Genomic DNA, 22,187 nt, shown 5'->3' with positions numbered 1-22,187 from the left:
AGTATATGATAGCGTGGGATCAGTTTTCCCGTTTCAGCCAACTTTCTGAGTCCCTTCAGTGTGCCAGGTCCTCAGTGGGTATAAAGATGAATCAGGCACTCAGAGGGGTTGCTGAGATCACTGAGGTCCTTCCCAGCTGTGATGCTCCCTGGATGGAAGCAGGAAGGGCTGTCTCAGCCTTCAGTGGACGGGGCTCTGGGGCTCCCTTCCAGCTGCTGGCAGCAGTTCCGCTGGGAGCCAGGCCCATCACCAGGTGGCGCCACTGTCCGCCTGGCCCCGTGTGCTGTGGGTGACCTGTACTCTGCTCTGCACTGTCTTTGCTTTTGCTAGTTTTCTGGTCTGTCCGGGTAGTGTGCTTTCAAAAACCTTCAGTCTAAGAGAAATGTGCCATCTGCAGGTTCTGGTCCCATTTGGGGGGAAGGACATAGGATAGCCAGGACCCATGACCAGGGCTGAGAACTTTTATTTTGATGCTCCTTAGAAATAGAGCCCTCTCACAGGTCTCATTACTAAGAGTAATCACATAGCCCTGAACCGGTAATGTCATAAGCAGTGATTTAGGCCGACAGGGCCCCTATTGTCATAGAGGTGACCATCTCTTCCTGTGAGTCTCCCCTCGCAGAGAGAAAATGCATCTGTCCTCCCTATAACTAAGGAAGATCTCTCTTTTTCTCAGGGTTGAGGACAAACCCACTTTACTAGTGGTTTTCATGGCATTCTTATTTACCAGATCTTCACCCCCACCCCCATACTTCCCCCAACACACTGACAGCTTTCTCCTCTCATCTCACTCACACTGGGGGCCTCTAACTCCTGTGTCATAGCCAGCCAGATGTGGCTACTTGGTGGCCACACAATGTCAGTAGATGGTGCTATTATAAGGCAGGTTAGTGGGCAGGTGGAGAAAGAAGAGGAGGAGGCAGAGCCGGGGACAGAAATATTTAAAAGGATTGGTTAAATATTCCAGGGAGGGCTGGATTTCAGCCAGTCCCTTGACATATTTCAGGTGGGGACCCACATTTTATTTGATAACATACAAAATAGTATGGCAGCGTTTTTCCTTTTAAATAAATTAATCCACTTGTGTTTTCATAAGTGCTTTGGATTAAGTTTTTCCAAAACCATAAATAAAGGTGAAATTCCATGTGAGAATCAGTTATCTGGTGGGATAATAGAGTTTCATGAAGAGTATAGATGGAGGGAGAATTTCTAGGGTGGCCTAAAGAATTAGATGGTAAGGGACTTCAGCAGCTGCTGCTGGCACACCCTTCCATTACTTTCTTGGTATACGTTTCAGTGAAACAAGCTCCCGTGTTGGAGAAGCCCACAAAGCACATAATTGCAGGTGGCCTCTGGGCAACAGCCTACTAGGACCTGAGGCCCCCAGTCCAGCAGCTCGGGAAATTGCACCCTGCCGACAACCATGTGACCTTAGAGATGGATCCTTCCCAGCTGAACCTTCAGATGGGACCCTAGCTCGGGCTGACTCCTTTGTTACAGCCTGGGAGAGACTGAGCAGAGAACCCACTTGAGCTGTACCCAGATTCCTGACTTAGAGAAACTGTGAAGTAATAAATGTGTATTGGTTTAAAAAAAAAAAAAAAAGGAGCTTGCTTATAAAATTGAGTTCATTTTACTATCCAAAAAAGACAGACTGGTAAATGTGTAACAGGCCAGATGTTTTGTTGATAGAAACAGAGAAGATTAATTTATTAGTGCTTTTGCCACTGATCTGTCAGGTTCAAAAGACATGAAGGCAGACTCCAGAGCCCATCATTTGTCAGAGAGAGAGTAAGGAAGAAAAATAAAACCAAGCCTGGCCTTTCTGAGGTTTTTCCATTGTGCCTGTTTTCTTGTTGTGTCTTGCCAGGAAAAAGACTCTTCTTTTGTTCTGGACCGATCCTTTTTGAGTTTGCTTCCAGGCCAATCCCTCACAGACAAACTTTACAACATTTGGATTCGTCTTCAGAGCCATGTCAATATTGTGTTTGATAGTGAGATGGACAAATTAATGATGGAAAAGTATCCTGGCATCAGACAGGTGAGCAGAAAGTTGGATCCCCATTGTGAGGTGGAGGGGTTAAATAATAAACATAGGGGCGCCTGGGTGGCTCAGTGGGTTAAAGCCTCTGCCTTCGGCTCAGGTCATGATCCCAGGGTCCTGGGATCGAGCCCCACATCGGGCTGTCTGCTCCACAGGGAGCCTGCTTCCTCTTCTCTCTCTCTCTGCCTGCCTCTCTGCCTGCTTGTGATCTCTGTCAAATAAATAAATAAAATCTTTAAATAATAATAATAATAATAAACATATCAAAACAAGAAAATAATAAATATATTTGACTCTTTTTTCTTTCTTTCTTTTTTTTCTTAACAATGCTTTCTGTGGATTTTTTCCTGCATAAAGATCCTGGAGAAGAAGGATGGCTTATTCCGAAAGCACATGATGGGGAAGCGAGTAGACTACGCGGCCCGCTCAGTCATCTGCCCAGACATGTACATTAACACCAATGAAATTGGAATTCCCATGGTGTGTGTGGAGGGGCCTCCCCAGCTATTGTCGGGTGGCAGATGGGAATGTTGAGGACTGGGGAGAAGGGGTACAGCAGACTGGTGGCTTGGGTGGGGACTTTATGCTTTTTCCTGAACAAGCCATTTAGAGGGGGCACGAGGCTGTGTGATGGTGTTGGTTTCACTCCTTGCCAAGTTTCCAAACACCTGCCTCCAAGGAAGATGCACTTCCTGGTGGGCAAGCAGGGAGCTGACTGCAGGGTGGTCCACATCCTCACCTGTGTGTCTCCCCACAACTTCTCAGAGCCTAGTCTATACCTTCTTGGTCAAATCGAGTGTATGACAGAGATGAGGAAGAGGGAAATGGGGATTTGCCCCCATGCACTTGCCTGGCATTAGGAGTCAAGAATGTGTACCCTTAGTTGCCAGGCCCAGGAAGGGGAGAGAGCCCCCCCAGAGAGGACTGTGTGTGTGTCACCCATCCTCCCAGTTCCTCCGGGGTAAGCGGTTTGCCCCATCCACCCATTAGTGTTTCCACGGGGAGCCGGCCTCCTCCTCTCACTTCCCCACCCGTTCAAGCTGTGGTGCTCATTAGCAGCAGTGCTTTAATCGGCTTCCTCCTTAATGGACCTTGAGGTCAGAAATATGAAGATGGTTTAATTCCCTTTGTGGAGAGTCTCATTTCCTCGTATGCTGCCCCCTCTGCTGCTCTCAAGGGAGCGCTGGTAATGAGCGGAGCTCAAGTGTTCTGATGGCCTCCGGCATGGCCACTGCCTCATCTCTCTGGGGCACACTTGGCTCCCTAGGCAAGGACACAAATGTGAAAGGACAGGAGTCAGAGAAAGCTTAGTCCTGTGTCCATCGCCTCCTAGAACCATAGGTCTTTCCACCCAGAAGTTGGGTCAGGTGGCGGAGAAAGGCCTTGTGAAGCCCAGTGGTGACCTTCCTGAGTCTGAGGCCCTGGGAGGAGAGGGCCATTTACTGGTGTTCATTGCTTTCTCCATACCGAAGGCATGGGCTACTCCAGCAGGCTTTGGCTTCACAGATGCCTAAAGCATCCCAGCTTTGGGAGAGACCGTAGGTGCTGCCTCCTCTTTTTACCTTCAAGGGTGCTGGGCCTCCCTTTCTTGGATCTGGTTTCATTCCATAATGGCTGGTCCTAAGGAGGGACTCTGGAGTTACTCCTCTGCCTACCCTTAGCCTGTTCCAGGTCTCAGGGTCGTGGTGGCCGAGGGGTGGTACTCACAGGATGGCTGTGAGGAACTAACTGTGAGACTACCTCTTGGTCGCTTGTGGCACACACTTCCTGGGGAGCACTGTGGAGAGGTGTTACGGGAGCAAGGAGCTGAAGTAAAGTTTGGCGAATAAGCTAGAGTTGAGCAGTGAACCAGACAGACTAGAGCATCCCCTAAGAAGCTCACGTTCCAGTGGTGGAGACAAATAAATACATAGGAGCATAAACCCTCTGTCAGGCAGTGGTCAGCGCATTAGCAAAAGTGGGGCAGGTGACAGGGAAAGGGAGCGCTGGCTGGGGTGGCAGGTAAGGCCTTTTGCCGTGGCATCCAAGCAGAGACCTGGACAGAATCCAACCAGGTTCTTTATGTCCAGACTCCTCAGAGGCTCTGATGTAGTTAAGTGCATTTGGAAGCATCAGAGGGTTTGTGATATTCAGCAGCTTAGAAACTCACTTAACCAGGGAACTCGTTTTTCTTGGAGTATATTGCAGGTCTAGCATTAAGTGGAACGCTGCATCTTACCGCGTATCAGGAGACCGAATCGGTTTCATCTCAAGCGCCACCTTGATCACAGAGGCAGCCGAAACTACCGGGTAGAGGCTCTGATGCCGTGTCTGGGCCCGGGGCAAGGGCCACGATCACTTAGTGAGGTCTGCGGGAGTGGCCAGGGCTGCAGTGTGGTACTTGAGGGGTGGTATTGGCCACCCCTCAACCTGGTGTCCCATTCTGTGTTCCCTGTGGGGGCTATGAATTGATCAGTGGGTGAGGAAATGATGAAGTTTTAAAACGGGATACCGACATTCCAGTGTGGACACTGCAACACTCAGATTATTCTCTTCAGACAGGCTGCTAGGAAAGGAGGCCCACTCTTTACTCTCTGAAGACCTCAAGTCTAGAAAAATGGCTCTGTGGACAAGACAGACAGGATGTTGCTTTCTCCCCAAAGGACCTTTGTGGCAAGGATATCACCTCCGTGTCTTAGGGAAGAAGTGGCACAGCCTGTCGAGTCAGATTTTGAATCCGTATCATCTTTTTTGCCTCCCCTAAATTTTCATATCCACTCCATTTCCAGGTGTTTGCCACAAAACTGACATACCCTCAGCCAGTCACCCCCTGGAATGTTCAGGAACTGAGGCAAGCCGTCATCAATGGCCCCAATGTGCACCCAGGAGCCTCCATGGTCATCAACGAGGATGGCAGCCGCACAGCCCTGAGTGCCGTTGACCTGACCCAGCGGGAAGCCGTGGCCAAACAGCTCCTGACACCAGCCACGGGGGCACCTAAGCCCCAGGGGACAAAAATTGTGAGTAGTGGGCCAATTTGATAAGGGCCTCTCCTGTGATGGGAGATCACATGTGCTGATCTCTGGATGAAGCTTTCCCCGCATGTGGGTGTTTCTTCGGGGCTTCATCGTGCTTGTTCTACCTCCCCAGCTGGAGCTGGAGTTCCCAGGATCTTGACCCCATGATTAAATTCACTTGGCTCTTCCATGTCACGCAACACAGTGCTGGGTACCCATCCAAGGTTTGAGAAATGCTGTCTAATAATAACTCAGTTATGATCCCAGGGCAGGCAACTTTGTTGTCTTTAAGCAGGGCGAATCAAAGTTGGTTCTCAGATCATTAGCGGTAACATCCCTAGAGCTTGTGAGAAATGCACATTCAGCCTCTTCTCCCCAACCCCCGCAAAATGGATTAGAACTCTGGGAATGGGGCCTAGGAATCTGGGCTTTAACAAGTGCTTTGGGGGGTTTCTCTACATGCTAGTGTTGGAGGACTGCCCTAAGGGAAGGAAGTGTCCTGTGTGGTCTGTCTGTGATGACTGATAACCCACAGGTGGCATCTGATGCCTCATTTTCTGGCGATTGCTGGTGGCTGCCCATGGGACAGTGTTAAGGGATCCTAAGGCTTCACTGGGCTCCACTGGAAAGAGTACATGATTGATGAGCTGGGGGTGTGAAATCGGTGGGTGAGCTCATTTGTGTCCTGTTAAAGATGGCCATTTATATGGGGGGCAGTGGGGGAAGCCTAACAAATGACCTCTAGCCAGGCAGTAGCAGCAGCAGTTGTTGAGGTGAAATGGATTTTTATTCGGGTTTCGTTGGTGGGTGAGTACATGGTGTCAGGCTGACCGAGTACGTTTTCCTCAGCACGTTTGCCTTTGTTTGACATCTCCTTGCATTCTGACTTGGGCATGCCAAGTGGTAGATCAAGATCTTCTTTCGTAATGAGTCCGAGCTCTGCAGAGTCTCTCTCAGCCTGGAAGGAGCTTCAGAGGAGGAACAGAGAGGATTAGGGCCATGTCCTGGGAAAGGTGGGTGTGTGGGACTTAAGGGCCAGACAGTTAGGAAAATGGGATTTTCAGAATGTTAAACTCTGAGCACAAAGTACAATGGAGAGAAAAATGGGGGACTCGTTGGGGCTGAAATGCGGGAGCAGGAGGAAGGCAGGGAGGACTGGGGAAGCTGAGGGAGAAGAGAGTGGGGGGCTGGGCCACCTCATTTGACATCTGCATCTGTTTCCCACACATGGTTGTGGGGCTCTTCCAGGTCAAGATTAGTCCCTGGGTATCTTTAGCTCTCAAAGGGGCACTTGTTAGATGCTTGTGAAGTTAAACGTGAAGTTTGAGAAAAGTGAGGAAACCGCGGGAAGGTGCATCTGAGTTGTCCTAGTGAAGGTCACTGGTGACGCAGGAAAGCAGTCTGAACAGCGGGAGGAGCCAGGTCCCTCTCATGAGGAGCTCTCATGAAGCAGCGAAGCCTGGAGCTAAGGCATTTGAAAGAAAAGCAGAATGACCCCGGGCTTCTGATGTAATTGGGATGTGGGGATGAGGCAAATGCAAGGAGAACTTCACATGGCCTTAGTTACGTCTGTAGGGTCGGAGGTGAGTGGAGATCCAGGGCTTAGGAGAGGGAAGGTTGGCCGGCTGCCCCGCGTGGCTCAGTGCCTGGGAAGTGTCTGAAAAAAGTTCTGAGCAGCAGCAAGGTCAAATGCAGTCAGCTGGGTCGCTGCTCTTCCAACCTAAGTTCCAACCCTGGGCACGCTGTCCCTGTTTTCTCCTCCTGCCTCACCTCTCAGCTCCCCCCTCACACTCTAGCTGGCCCCCGTGGGGGCTGTGCACATGTGCATTTGTGTCCCCATCTGGATCTCTTTGCCCTCCCCGTCTCCCTGGCCAACCCTCTCTAGTCCTTCAGGTCTCTGTGAAGCCCTCATCCTCTAGGGTAGGGGGTCTGTGAACTTCTCCAGCGAAGGGCCAGGTAGTAAATATTTTAGGCTCTGATGCAGCTGATGAAGCCTGCCTTTGTAGTGTTGGAGCCCCCATGGGCAGCGCACAAACGAATGGGCCTGGCCGTGTGCCCAGAAGACTCTGTTTCTGAAAGCAGGTGTCCCACTTGTGTGCTGTAGTTTGCTGCTTTCAAAACTTATGTGAGGTCCCCATTGTGTTCCCTCCACACCCTCAGCCTTTCCCAGCCCCCCCCCCCTTATTGTCTCACCTCGTTGTGTTGTCACAGCGTGTGCACCCATTCTGCCCTCCAGTTGCTAAGTGCCATGAGGTTGCGGGCCGGGTGTTCTGCTCAGCTCCCAATGTGGAGGAGGTGCTCAGGGCACCCCTGTGGGGCAAATGGATCCAGGCTGAGGTACAGGAGGCTCTGAGGTCGGAAGGCCATGTTAGACCTGGTAATCCCAGGGGCAAAGACAGGAAGGGACTTCATGAAGCAAAAGCGGTTCTTACATCGGGACCTAGGGTCTAAGGATGATTATTTTTATTTTCCAAGATCTTAATAACATTACACACAGTGCTTACTTATGTAATCACATGCACGTGTACTTCTAATTTATTTGTATATTTAAAAGACTTTGGTTAACGCGTTGCCTGCAGGTTGGCACTGGCCCGAGGGCTGGAGGGCATGAGCGGGAGGGAGAGAGCCAGGTCCCCGGAAGAACACACCGCAGGTTAGGCGGGAAGGGAAAGGATGACTGACAGGACCCATTTCCCCTGGGAGGTGTGAAACCTCTGTCCCTTCCTCTGGGCCTTGTAAGTCAGGAGGAGGTGGCCAGGACGGCTGAGTCTCATTTCCCAGCACAGCAGCCTGCCAGAAGCCGATCTTTGGCTCTGCAAACTCTGACCCGGGCACTGGGGCATGCTAATTTTCACTGCAGTATTTATTTAGAGAGCAGAGAAAGGAAGGACCTCAGGTTTGGGTTGGCGAGGGGAGCTCCCCGTGCTCCAGGGCTTCTGTTTGGATTGGCCGCTGCCTGCCAGACTGGCCTGCGTGCCTTCCCAGCTGTGGGGTTTGCTTATGCTGGAGGATGTCTCGAATTTACGAGATTCAAATCCGAGGCCCATCCTGGGGTTTTGGGCCTGGGCCACAGGTCTGGGCAGTTTCTCCCTGGAGAGGCTAAAGAAATAAGACCTTGAAAGTCAGCTCAGACTCTGTGACGTGCCCTGGGCAGACCCTCATGGGAGTCTACAGGAGTTCGGGTCCCCTTGGAAACATGGATGTGGGAGCAGAGAGGGGTAGGTTTGAACTCCTTGGGGAGCAGAAAGATTGCCTCATTGCTAAGTGCTTTTAGGACTGCATTTTAGAATTCCAGTGTTTTGCTCCCTGCTTTCCTGACCTGGAGGAAACTTTCAGCTCAGCTGAAAGTGTGCGTGTCTGTGTGTGTGTGTGTGTGTGTGTGTGTGTGTGTGTGTGTGTAGGATGGGGAGAATCTTTGTTCTCTCCTGGCCTCTCTCTGTGGCTGCCTTTTTGGTTCAGCTTCATAAATGTGGGCAACACAAGAAGAGACCAGACTTGGAATAATTTATTATTCCCAGCCTGTTGCCTGCTGTGATTTGGGGGAACATGAGCGAGAGGGGTCTGACCAGGCCCCATAACTGCTCTGGGCTGCTCAGGGGGCCTGCAGAATCGTTGGGGCAGCAGCTGCTTTCATGCATTCGCTTTTTAAAATAGCGTTCATGTTCATCATTTAGGAAGCCTGGTAGTTGATACAAGGGGAGTTGAAGGGCAAAATGAGGCTTAATGAGCCTTCCACTGAAGTCAGCTTTGTGGGGAGTGCTGTCCTGTCAGGAGGCCATGACCAGTGGCATATTGGTAGGAGGGAAAAGTGTGAATGGTGGCCATCATTATGGAGTAGAATTCCTGGTGGTGTTTGTTCTGTTCTCTAAGTTGTTTTGGGTTTTTTGTTTTTGTTTTTTTTTTAAAGATTTTATTTATTTATTTGACAGAGATCACAAGCAGGCAGAGAGGCAGGCAGAGAGAGAGGGGGAAGCAGGCTCCCCACTGAGCAGAGAGTCCAAGCAGAGAACCCAAAGCAGGGCTTGATCCCAGGACCTTGGGATCATGACCTGAGCCGAAGGCAGAGGTTTTAACCCACTGAGCCACCCAGGCACCCCATCTGTTCTCTACGTTTGTCCGTATTTTCTAATTTCTCCCCCTACAGTGAGCATAGCACTTGTGAAGTAATTCTTGCTCTCCTTAAAAATGGTTGAAGATCTCTTTAAAAAAAAAAATTGTGGAAGAAATACATGCTCATTGTCACAGAAACACTGCTAAGATATGGGTGGAGGTTAAAGGTGATAGGTGCTCTGTGCCTTACTTCCCCCATGTGCTCTTTCCTGTACGGAGTCCATGGTCACAGCTGGGTAAGGATCCCAGGAGCCTTTTCCCTGGGGGATATAAATACGTATGGAATTGCGTTGGGTTTTCATTTGCCTCATCCTGTCACCCTAGATGGCACATGGATTTTTTGTTGGTGGTGGTGTTTTACTGGAATACATTATTGCCATCACTTCGGGACTAGATATAGATTTAACTCGGGTTTTTTCTTCATCGCATAACATTCCATAGTGTGTATATGTACATAGTGTGTATATGCCCGTGCCACTTCCGTGGGGCAGCCCGAGTTAGTCCAGGTTTTTCCACTGTAAACACTGCTGCCTAATCATACATTTTTGTGTAACCTTACATTGCCACTTTTTTCCTTCTGAAATGCCAAAAGGAAATGAGTTTTAAATGTCTTAAATCTGTTGTCAGATGGCTTTCCCAAAAGACTGTGGCAATTTAAATTTCTTATTAATGTCTTAAGTGCAAAAAAAGGTCTTCAGAAGGCATTGAACTGGGAGTCGGAGCCCTGTGTTCCGGTGCTGGCTCCACCATTTGAGGTTGGGTGAAGTCGTTCTAAAACGTGGAATTTGCATTTAGGATCATGTACCCACATGGGACTGTGGGTCTGCCCACAGACCCAGAGGTCTGCCAGGCCTTTTCAGACTAGGGGTTTTACAGTTAAACGTGCAGATGTGCTGTCTTCACATGTGTCCATTTGTCTCCCAAGACCAATCACCAGAGAAATCCAAGACTCTGGAAAGGCCATGTCTCTCTGAAGAAGACAGAGACTCCCAGACAGGAGTCTGGAGGTTCCTCTCTTGCTTGTACCTCTGAGCCCAGAGTCAGGATCAGGGCAAGGCTGGGCTCGTAGCTATTTCTCAGAGATTTCTAGGGCCTCACTCCAGACTAAAAATGCCCCTTTGATTTGGTTGACTAAAACATGAGATGGACAGAAGTCACACGCACAGCAGGCTGAGGTGAGCCCTGGGACGCTGAAGTTGTCACTGACCAGCCCCCTTTCCTCTGCTCTGCCTGCAGGTGTGCCGGCATGTGAAGAATGGGGACATCCTCCTGCTGAACCGACAGCCCACCCTGCACAGACCCTCTATCCAGGCACACCACGCCCGCATCCTGCCAGAAGAGAAAGTCCTGCGGCTCCACTATGCCAACTGCAAGGCGTATAATGCTGACTTCGATGGAGACGAGATGAACGCCCACTTCCCCCAGAGTGAACTGGGCCGGGCTGAGGCCTATGTCCTGGCCTGCACAGATCAGCAGTACCTTGTCCCCAAGGTAGGTCTGACCTTGAGGCTGTTCCGTGGTCATCGCACAACTTGGCACTTCAGGTCTGGGCTCTTGCCAGCTTCTGGGGTCAGTGGGTAGCTCTAGGGCCAGGGGCCCATGGAATAGAGGGTTCTGGCTTCTTCCAGGTGGGGCTTTCGGCTCTCTGGCTGCTCAGAGGGAAGCAACCAGTAGCTGTGTAATAGGTCTTATCTTCTGGACTTATGTTTGGATTCTGAAATGTATTAGCCACTGGCAAGCATTAGCATCCCAGCAGTGATGGTCCTCCTGATCCCCAGATGACTTTGATCCTTTGAGTTCTGACAAGCATGAGTTTTAAGAGACAACTTAATCGCGAAGGCCCACAGTGAGATCCCTCTAGCCCATAAAAGTGTCTTCTCTTTGAAAGCCTGCCTTCTCTCTCTGAGGTTGGTCCTTAAAAGCAGACCCATGTGGTCATGGCTGTCCGGTGGGGTATGTGGGAAGGATTCAGCTTCCTTCCCCCTTGCCTGGCCAAATGACCCATTCTGTTAAGTGGCAGGGGCCTGAGTCATCGAGTGTTCATGAGAACAACGGAGTGGGGATAGAGCCAGGCTGCAGGAAATAGAATAGAGAATGTTCCAGACATCACTTACTTCTCACTACCCATCCTAAGGCCTGGGGCCTTTCAAATTATCAGCTATTTGCATCACAGTGATTGACAGTTATACGTCATTCACTTGGGTCGTGGTGGAATATGAAAGAACGAGTAGTAATAGTAACATGGAGTTATGGCTGCCATTTGCCAAGCACTTCGTCTAGCAAAGTACTTGGGAGGCTTCCCCTTTCACCGTCACGCAGCCGTTGGCATAGGTGCTGTTTGTGTCCGTGTTTACACATGGAGAAGACGAAAGGGCACTGAACTTGAAGCAGGACCCTGCTGAGAAGGCAGAGAAAGTTACAGGGAGCTCCCAGCTCCTCGGGACTTTGCTGCTTTCCACCTCCGTGGGTCTTGCCCCGCTTCTGCAGAAGAAATGGGACTTCTCCACCCAGGCGAGCGTGGGAAGCTGCTGTTGAGTTTAACTCTCATTCCCTTCTCTGCCCACTTCAGCCAGCACTGGATTAGTGAAGGGGCTGACGTAGGAAGGAGGGATGAAAGGCCCACTGAGGTCCCTTGGAAGTTAGAATAATAGTTTTAGTAACTTGAAAATTGATGTTATGCCTTTTCATGCAAATAAGAGTTGTGGCTGTCATTGAGGCAGCAGTAAAAGCCACCATCCATTGAGCACTCCCCAAGCAGCAGGCATTGCTCTAAGCTGTTCACAGACATTCTCTTTGCCCTCCCAACAACCTGGTGAGATAGGTACAATTTTCAGAAGAGGAAACATGAGAGTGACTTGCCAGCCAGGGATGAGGCAGGAACTTGAACCTAGCACCTTTGACTCCCAAGTCCATGTACATCATGGGTCATTACTCCCACTTACCAGGCAAGGTGGGGGATGAGGCCACGTGGCAGTAAGTGGATGCCAGGACCGAACTGGCTCTCTGACTCGAGAGGCAGGGCCTCATTTCCCCACGGGAGACACTACCAGGAAGCGCCAGATAGTTCACTTGTTGCACTGGATGCAGGGGGAGTTGGAGTGGGGATTTGGGGTGCTCTGAGGTTCTCGGACCAATGAACTTGAATGTTCCGTACTTTATTTTGATTGAATAAAGTCCTACAAGGACTTCATGCTTACACTTGTCCTTCAAAGGGCTGAGCTGTTTAAATCCAGATGTGCCCCAGTGTATGTTTGCCTACCCACGGATTTTAGGTCAAGAGATAGGCAGAACACAGATAAATAAGCTTACATCAATGGATTACATTCTTGTGGGGAAGAAACTTCCAAGGGGTGACCCAAGGGTTCACTTCACTTTCCATCAGTTTTCTTTAGTCAGAGGCACAGAGCTCTTGATTCTTGATAAATTTCATTTAATCCTTAGTGTAAATGCCAAGACATGGAATCTATTTTTGCTCACGTTTATAAAAATGCAACATGTCTTAAACTACTTTGGTGATAAAGTCCTAAGAGAACAGGAACTGGCTTTGTTAAATTAGGAAAGTCATTTTTTGGGAGAGAGGGGGTAATGTTTTCCCTTACTTCCATTTCCCTTTGTTTATTAACCTATTTCTTCTGTTTCCAGGTTCTATTCCTTGATTAACCATAGTACCCGATTAAAGTACATTTTATTTTATTGTTTATGTGTTTAGTAGAGTTGCATGTTATTTTCTTACTTAAAATAGGAAGTGAATGATACCAGTTCTTTCTTTCCTGAGAAAACAGTTAAACTTTTCATTGATGTGTTTTTTTGTGGTTTTTTCTTCTGGGTTTTTTTTTTTTTTTTTTTTTTTTTTGTATTTTTTGAGGGCCAGTGCCTTGTGGAAAGATTTTTTTTTTTTTCTAACAAGATTTGAGAGTCTCCTGGCTCCATCCACTTAGCCAGAAAATTCAAGTCCCAGAATACTCTAATTCTCAAAGCATCCTGACCAAAGGCATTAATTGTAATGTCATTTTGCTGTGATATTAGGTGGAATCGGATAGCTAACAATTATCTGGGTTTTTGATTGAGAGATGGTCTTTCTGATCCTAAGCAGGATTTGGGAAATCCAGAATTATAAGTAGGCCCTTAGTAAATTGCTTTAATCAGCATTCCTCCCTACGATTCATGATTATTGCATTGAAAGCAATTTAGCCATGAAGGTGATTTTCTAGTCATGGAAAAATCTGGATGGAGAGAAGGGAAGGCACTGAATAGATCATATAACTTGTAATTATGTTCTTTAAAGGAAGAAAACAAAAGGAAAAATCTATATCTGCCCCCAAAGACTGTGGGATGAGGCAAATGCGTAATACTGGTTTGGGTTACCCCCCCCCCCAACCAAGCAAAATAAGACCTTGTCTTTGGAACAAGATGCAGAGTATAATTTTTTATTTATGTTCTTAACTCAAAGCCTTCGTAAGAGAGGCTGTGTGCACCATCTGACCTTGCTTTGTCTATTCAGCCCGTCTGTAATAATTGTCTTTGAGTTCATGTAGAGCCCATTGCCACAGTATGTACGCTATTTGACAAGCATCCTTTTTATCCTTTGAATTAGTACATGTGGTTAAATTCCTGGCACTTCTCCACGGCTGCATCTGTGAGTTCCTTTAGCCTTAGTTATGAAACCTGGCCATAACATTGGATAGTATTTAATGAGTAATTAAATGATAACAATCTTTAGACCCCAGGCACAGATTTTTCTCAAGTTCCCATAAACACTGCAAAGTTTGCAAACACTGCTGCTTAGAGCATGTCAGTGGGCACAGCTATTTTTACATTAGTGTGCCTTACGTTGCCATGAACACAGACCTCCAGATAAGCTGCAGGAGACTGGGGCTCAGAAAGTCTCTAAAAAGTTCCAAATGAGATGAACGCACTAGGGCTTACATTAAAGCCCTTGTCTGGGCATCTGGTAGTTAACAGCCTTTATTAAAGGCCCTGCCATGAGCATGTGCTGCATTGTAAAGAGACACATTCTTTTCTTCCATAGTCAGGCACAGCAAGACTTCTCAACCCTCTTGATGTTCCTCTGGCTGAACCCCTGCCCCTTAGAGAGCTGACGCTTACATCAGTAATACTCAGGGTTCTAATACTGCCCCCTGAAAGATCCTTCTGACCATCCCCCTACCTCTAATCTATATGATGACCCATCTGTTATTTTCCTCCAAGATATTTTTAAGTTCTTTGCGATAATGTATTTGTCTAGTCATTTGCTGACTATCTAGTTCTTCCTCACCATAAAGGATCATATCTGTTTGGTCCACTAGAGTAGACTGGAGGGCTAACCCAAATGTCTGGGCATATAGTATTCTCTCAATAAATATTTACTGAATGGATGACTGATTTAGAGGAAAACCAGGCCAGAAATGTGTGAAAAATACTAAAGCATAAAACCAAAATATAAAAGCAAGAACATAGCAAACTGCAGTGAGGCCAAATTTATGCAAAGATGCCAAAAATAACACTAGAATAACTGGAACCAGATGGGGCTATGGAACGAAGGCTTGGGGAACTGGACGAGTTGGAGCTGTTTTGATCTAGAACAGTGGGCATATGGTAAAGGAGGAAGCTGGTCAGGAAGCCCAGGTCACGTGCTTTGGGAGACAGTTTGCTCTCCAGATGGGAGGCTCAAGCCCGGGGCCTAGTGAGGCTGTGGGCAGGACAATACAGGAGTGGAAGGGAGCGCTGTTGCTGGTACATGGCTTCCAAGCGGATAATTAGGAATTAGAATGTAATTTCACATTTGCCTTCTTTCTTACCTGTTCTGGTTTGCAGGATGGCCAACCATTGGCGGGGTTGATCCAAGATCACATGGTTTCGGGCGCAAACATGACCATTCGAGGTTGCTTTTTCACTCGGGAGCAGTACATGGAGCTGCTGTACCGAGGACTCACAGACAAGGTGGGGCGTGTGAAGCTCTTTCCTCCTGCCATCCTGAAGCCCTTTCCACTGTGGACAGGAAAGCAGGTAATTGGGAGAAAGAAAAAAAGGAAACGGGCCACTCGTATAAAAGATTTCATTCCCAATAGAGTCCACACCAGACATAGAGAAATGGCAAATCAGATGTTCTGGAACTGAACCCAAGGTATGCCTGTATGATCTATATGATTTTCTCTTTGGTGGGCTTCCTGAGTCTGGGTGGTTTCAGGGGAGTGTCTGCTAAGAGTGGACTGCATAGTGTCTGTCCTCGATGTCCTCATAATGCAGATACGGTGGGAAGAGGCAGTGGTATTGTGGCTGTTGTAGTAATTTTTTTGTTGGGAGGGGCCGAGTACCTTACTGTAGATCTGTAGATCTGTTACGTTATGTGGTCCTCAGCCAGTCCGTGCTGCGGAGACCATTATTATCCCCACTGAGCAGACGAGGGTACTGAGGCCTTAGAGAACTTCAATGACATGCCCAAGTCTATAGGAGGCAGAGTTGGAATTCAGACGCAGGATTCCTAGCTCCTAAGAAGTCATGCTGTGCTTCCTGTCAAGGTAATGAAATAATGGTGTGTGTGGCGATCAAATAATGAAATACAGTAGTGTGTGTGTTTCTACTGTTGTGTGGGTCTCCAGGTTTAGCCTTAAGGCCTAACTCCTCATCAGCTGCGTGATCTTGGCTTTGTGGGCCTCCTTTCTTCTTCTAGAATACAAAGGGCTCAGGGTGATAATCTCTCAGGTCTCTTCCTGCTCAGTAGTTCTTTAAGTCTGCGCACCTGCGGCCTGACTGGTTTTTTGTTGTTAACCCAGCCTTGCATTCTGTGGCAGCCCTTACTTGTCATGAGATATTACCCCATCTGTGTATTTTTTAATTCACTTTGCTCAAGTTTGGTTGAGAATATTTTTGCACTTGTGTTTGTGAGGGATACAAGCATACCTCGTTTCGTTACACGTTGCTTTATCGAACTTCACAGGTACTGTGTTTTTTACTCCTTGAAGGTTTGTGGCTCCCCTGCATTCAAGCAGTTTTGTATGCTTTGTTTCATTTTTCATTGCATTTACTGGTGCCATTTTCCCAGCAGCATTTGCTTACTTCATGTCTCCATGTCACACTTTGGTAATTCTCACAAAATTTCAAACTATTTCATTATCTTGTTCATCATGGTGATCTGTGATTAGTGATTACAACTTAAAGCTCAGATGATGGTTAGCATTTTTAGCACTAAAGTATTTTTTAAAAATTCAATTTAGTTAACATATAGTGTATTAATAGTTTCAGAGGTAGGATTTAGTGGTTCATCAGTTGCGTGTAACACTCAATGCTCATTAATTACATCACATGTCCTCCTTAATGCCCATCACCTGGTTACCCCGTCCCCCCACCCACCTCCCCTCCAGCAAAGTTTGTACGCTATAGTTAAGAATCTCAGTTTGTACCCTATAGTTAAGAATTTCTTATGGTTTATCTCCTTCTCTGTTTTTATCTTATTTTTCCTTACCTTCCCCTATATTCATCTCTTTTGTTTCTTAAATTCCACATAGGAATGAAGCAGTATTTTTTGATTAAGGTATATACATTGGCTTTTTAAACGTAATGCTCTTGCACACAGTAAACTACAGTACAGTGTAAACATAACTTCTGTATTCACTGGGAAACTAGAAATTCATTTGACTCACTTTATCCTCATAGTCGCTTTATAGTGGTGGTCTGGAACTCACCCCACAATATCTCTAAGATATGCATATATTGATCTGTAGTTTTCTTCTCTTGTAATATATTTGCCTGGTTTTGGTATAGGGTAATGCAGGGTTCATAGAATGAGTTGGGAAATATTTCCTCTTCAGCTTTCTGTAAGTTTGTATAGTATTGGTATTATTTTTTTTCTTAAATGTTTGGTCGAATTAGCCAATGAATCCATCTGGAACTGAACTTTTCTTCACAGGAAGGTTTTTTTAACTAAGATTTCTATCTTTTTAATACATATAGGGCTCTTCAGGTTATCTGTTTCTTCTTGAATGAGCCTCAGTACTTTGTGTTTTAGATGAATTTTTCTCATAAGTTTTTAAATTTATAGGCATAAAGTTATAATATTTCTTTACTATTCTTTTCTATCTACAGAATCTATAGGTGGGTCGGCTCTCTCATTTCTGATATTGGTGATTTAAATCTTTCTTTTTTTTTTTTTAAGCAATCTCTATGCCCAATGTGGGGCTCAAACTCATGACCCTGAGATCAAGAGTCGCATGCTCCACTGACAAAGCTAACCAGGCGCCCTGATTTGTGTCTTTTTTCTTTTTTCCTGATCAGTTTGCTTAGAGATTTATTAGTTTTGCTCTCAAAGAACCAGCTTTCATTGACTTTCTTTATTTTTCTATTTCATTGATTGCACTTTGATCTTAATTTTTCTTTTATTCTGTTTACTTTGGGTTTGATTTGCCCTTGTTTGTCTCATCATTTAGATTGAAGCTGAAATCATTTATATGAGATTTTTTTCCCTTTTTTTTAATATAGGCATTTCATTAGTTTTCCCCTTAAATTCTGCTTAAGCAGCATCACATAAGTTATTATATTGTATTTTCATTTTCATTCAAATACTTGCTAATTTGCCTTTTGATTTCTTTTTGACCCATGAGTTAATTAAAAGTCCATTATTTAGTTTCCACATACTTAGAGATTTTCCAGATATCTTTGTTATGGATTTCCAATCTAATTTCATTGTGGCAAGAAAACATACGTTGGGTGACTGGAATTCTTTTAAATTTATTGATGTTTGTGTATGAGATTATGTTTACTATGGTGTATCTTGGTAAATATTGTGAGCCCATAAAAATAATGTATACTCGGCTATTGTTAAATGAAGTGCTCTAAAAATGTCAGTTAATAAATATTTCAAGTCTATTGTCTTTGCTGATCACTGTCCTTCATTGCCTGGTGTCCACTGTCTTAAAAACCATTGTTTCATGATCATGTCTGCTTTTGCTGTTGTTTTTGGTGGAAGAGTCGTTGGGTCACTGTTGCTCTAGCTTGGCCAGAAGTGGAAGTCAGTTTAACAGAATAGATGGGGAATTTTGCAATTAAAGATTAAAATCTATAAGTATGGATTGTTTGGTTCAAGGAGTGGTAAGCTTTTTCTGTAAGCCAGACAATAAATAGTTTAGGCTTTGCAGGTCATAACAGTCTCCGTTGCAACTACTCAGCTCTGCCACTGTAGCATGAAAGCAGCCATAGACAAAACATAAATGAATGAGCGTGACTGTGATCCAATTAACTTTACTTACAAAAACAGGTGGTAGACCAGATGAGGCCTACAGGCTATAGTTTGCTGGCCCCTGACTTAGTTGGCTATATGTATTTGTCTGCTTTATTATTTCTGTTTCTATTATTTTTCTTATTTCTGTTTATTTGTCTTGATCTTATAAGCCATCTGAAGTTCTCTTGGAAGTGAATGATTATGTTTTAAGTAATTGTCCAGAATTTATTAGAATTTTGTTTAAACATAAGCTATGTGTTCAAAATAGAACTAAATAGTGGACAAAGAATATATATCTAGAACCATAAATATGTTGATTCTGTTCAATCTGGGAATCCAAACCAAAGGAAACAGTCTGAAATGTGGAAAAAGCTACTTGAAAAAAAGTAGCCCATTACACCATCGTTGATGGCGGTGGAAAATTAGAAAAACGTGGATATTTAATATTGGTGCTAAGGAAATTGTGGAACGTCCGTTTGTGAAGATATTATGTAGCTGTTTGAAATAGTGGTTTTAAAAGACCGTATAGTGAGCAGCCTGGGAAATTTTTCTGACCTAATGCTAAAAACAAAAATAGACTACAGCATTCTCTGTGTGTTCACTGTCAAACCATGTTAAGCACATAAGTGAGAAAAAGTGTGGCATGGTAAAGATTAGAATGATGGAATAATTTGGTTCATGTTAGGAATAATTTTCATCTTACAGTGTTTCTGGGCCAAGATTATTACCATTTAATTAGGTAAAACTAGAGAATAGGCCCAGGTTTTACTTGTGTCACAGTTGAGGTTTTTTGGTGTTTTTGCAAGGTTGCCACAGGCTGTTAATTCTTTGCAAGTAGGTGTAAAAGAAAAGAATGACTGCCGTGCACAATAATTCGATGGTGGCTCAGTCTGATTCTGCAGAGAAAAGCCATGTGTAGAAATAGGAGATAAGAAGCTTCGCCTAGGCGTTCTATTTGTACCCTAAAATCAAGTCTTAGGCTCCTTCTCAAGGGCATTTCAGGCAGCCTCTTGAGTGCTTTACTTTCCGTTTAAGAATCTGAGGTCTCAGCATTTGTTGAAAGAGCATATAAAGGAAAAGGATTTGCCTGTCATTGTATATCTCAAGTGTTCAGCTCAGTGAACATTCACAAAGTGAATACACCTTTGTAAAATCACCCAGACCAGAGAGTAGAATCTCACCAGCTCTCCCAGAAGACCCCTGCAGACCCCAATCCATTTTTATCCCCCCCCAAAGTTGGTCCCTAACCTGACTTCGAACACTATAATTACGTTTTTGTCTTTTTTTTTTTTAACTGTATGTAAATGGAATGGTCAGTCATATCTCTGTAAGTCATTCATGGTATCACATAGGAGTGCGTTCATTTTCATTGCTGTGTAGTACTCCATTATGTAACTCTGTCATCATATATTTATTCTTTTACTCTCCAACGACATGTGGCTTGTCTTCATTTGGCTATTACAAATAGGGTTATTATCACCATTCTTATATATATCTTTTGTTGAACATACACATTCATTTTGTAGGCTAGATACCAAGGAATCAAATTGCTGAATCATATGATCTATGTTTAACATTAATAGATTTATCAATAAGCATTTTTCAAAGTGCTTATAGCACTTTACAGTTCTACCAGCAGGGCATGAGAATTCTAGTTACTTCCTGTGCTCAACGGAAGTTGAATTATTGTACCATTTGTTTCCATTAGTTTAATTTTAGCCATTCAGATGGGTGTGTAGTAGCACCTTATGGTTTTAACTTGCATTTTCTTACTGGTAAGTGAGGTTGAGTACCTCTTCATATGCTTATTGGCCATTAGGGGATCATCACTTGTGAAGTGCTTATTGGAGTCCTTTTCTTGTTTTCTATTTCACGCCATTTTCTTATTAATAAGTAAGAGTTTTTTTTTATATATTCTTGTGTTTGTCCATTGCCAAATTTTTGCCTTTTTACCCAGTGCAGTTTTCTAATGATCAGAGCTATTTTATTAATATAATTCACCAGCATGTGCTGTTCAAAGCTAATCCTGTATAAGTGCCTGTCCTGAGGGCATCAAGATATTCCCTTGTGTCATTGTCTAGTAGCTCTACTGTTTTATTTCCACACTTACGTTTACTTGTCTGCATGGAATTGATATTTGTGGGTATGTGCGATATAAGGTAGGGGATTCCTTTTTTCCCCCATATGGCTCTCCAGTTAATATAACATCATTTGTTGAAAAGACCAGCATTTTCCCACTTCTCTTTAGTATCTCTTGTGTCATAAATCAACTAGTCATATAAATGTGGGTCTCTTCCTGGACTCTGTTTAGTTCCACTGATCTGTTTGATTCCATTGTACCAGTACCACACTATCTTAATTATTGTAGCTTTATAATACTGATTTCTTTCTTTTTTTTTTTAAAGATTTTATTTATTTATTTGACAGACAGAGATCACAAGTAGGCAGAGAGGCAGGCAGAGAGAGGAGGAGAAGCAGGCTCCCCACTGACCAGAAAGCCCGATGTGGGGCTCGATCCCAGGACCCTGAGATCGTGACCTGAGCTGAAGGCAGAGGCCTTAACCCACTGAGCCACCCAGGTGCCCCATAATACTGATTTCTGACAGTAAAAGTCTCCAGCTTTGTTCTTCAAGACTGTCTTGAATATACTTGGCCCTGTGTATTTCTGCATAAATTTTAAAGTCAGCTTGTAAATTTCCCCCAAAATAAAACCTCTTAGAATTTTTATTGGGATTACATTGTACCTTTAGTTCACTTTAGGGAGAATCAACATTTACAGTATTGACTCTTTCAAGTTATGAACATAGTATGTCCTTCAATTATGTAAGTCTTGTATATCTTTCATTAAATTTATTTCTAGGTATTGCTATTGTAGATGGCATTGTTTATTAAATTTTCTAATTATTTACATAGATGTAGGAATACAATTATTTTGTGTATATTGTCCCTGTATTCAGCAACCTTCCTGAATTCAGTTATTAGATAAGTGCCTTTCAAATTCTTTTTAACTGTAGAAGTAACAGAAGTTGTTGTTAAAGAAGAACACAGTAATGTGAAAGGAAAAAGGAAAAATTCCCTCCCTCCCCAGCCCTATTCTCCATGTCCACGCATACTCTCATAGAAAGTAATTAAGAATGAGATATTATACCTACTCAGGAGAACCATGAGTCATGATTAAATTTGACATTCAGTTTTGAACTTTTATTTTAAATCTCTTTATCTGTGACATCCTTGTACCTGAGGCATGAGCCTTCGTGGCCACCAAGTACATGGACCTTTTTTGACTGATTTTTAACATGGCTTACTTCGAGTGAGCCATCAGGAAAGGGAATTCCATTATTTCAAGCAGTCTGTATTTTTACTTGGACCACCCTAACTTACTCTGAATATGGCAAGAAGTTCATTTAACTGCCTTCATGTGCTAGATTAATGGGCAGGAGCTTTCTTAAAATTGCTTTGTGATGTATTTAGTTCACTTAATGACATATTATATGGCTTGTTCTGTATCCATCCATGTAGATCCACATCATTCTTTTTAGCCCAATTCTCTGTTGTATCCAGTGATATGGATATACCATAGTTGATTTAACTGGCTTTCTTTTGGCAGACATTTAAATTGTTACCTGGTTTTTACTATTTTACCTAGTGCTGTGGTGAGCACCCACTTACGTTTACACTCCTGCACTTTCTTTGGTTTGTATTTGAGATGAGTTCCTAGCAGTGTGATTGCCGAGTCAAAGGATATATACATCTCAAAACTTTTTTTTTTTTAAGAAATCCTTTTAATTTTTAAAACATTTTTAAAGTTCAGTGGAGTCTTAGT

The 22,187-nt window shown here is 44.7% G+C and overlaps 1 protein-coding gene across 1 annotated transcript in view; it reads left to right on the top strand.

The window, feature by feature from the left end:
- Positions 1 to 22,187, top strand: part of POLR1A (RNA polymerase I subunit A) — a 71,080-nt gene that overhangs the window by 15,999 nt on the left and 32,894 nt on the right. Inside the window, 5 exon segments of the mRNA XM_080814206.1 lie at positions 1,871 to 2,041; positions 2,402 to 2,524; positions 4,813 to 5,043; positions 10,387 to 10,641; positions 14,965 to 15,156. Of these exon segments, the coding sequence (XP_080670332.1) occupies positions 1,871 to 2,041; positions 2,402 to 2,524; positions 4,813 to 5,043; positions 10,387 to 10,641; positions 14,965 to 15,156 (972 nt within the window).

Source organism: Martes martes, assembly GCF_963455335.1.
Source record: "Martes martes genome assembly, chromosome: 9".
Lineage (NCBI taxonomy): Eukaryota > Metazoa > Chordata > Mammalia > Carnivora > Mustelidae > Martes > Martes martes.
Note: the sequence above shows the minus strand (reverse complement) of the source record. Positions and strands in the feature narration are given on the sequence as shown.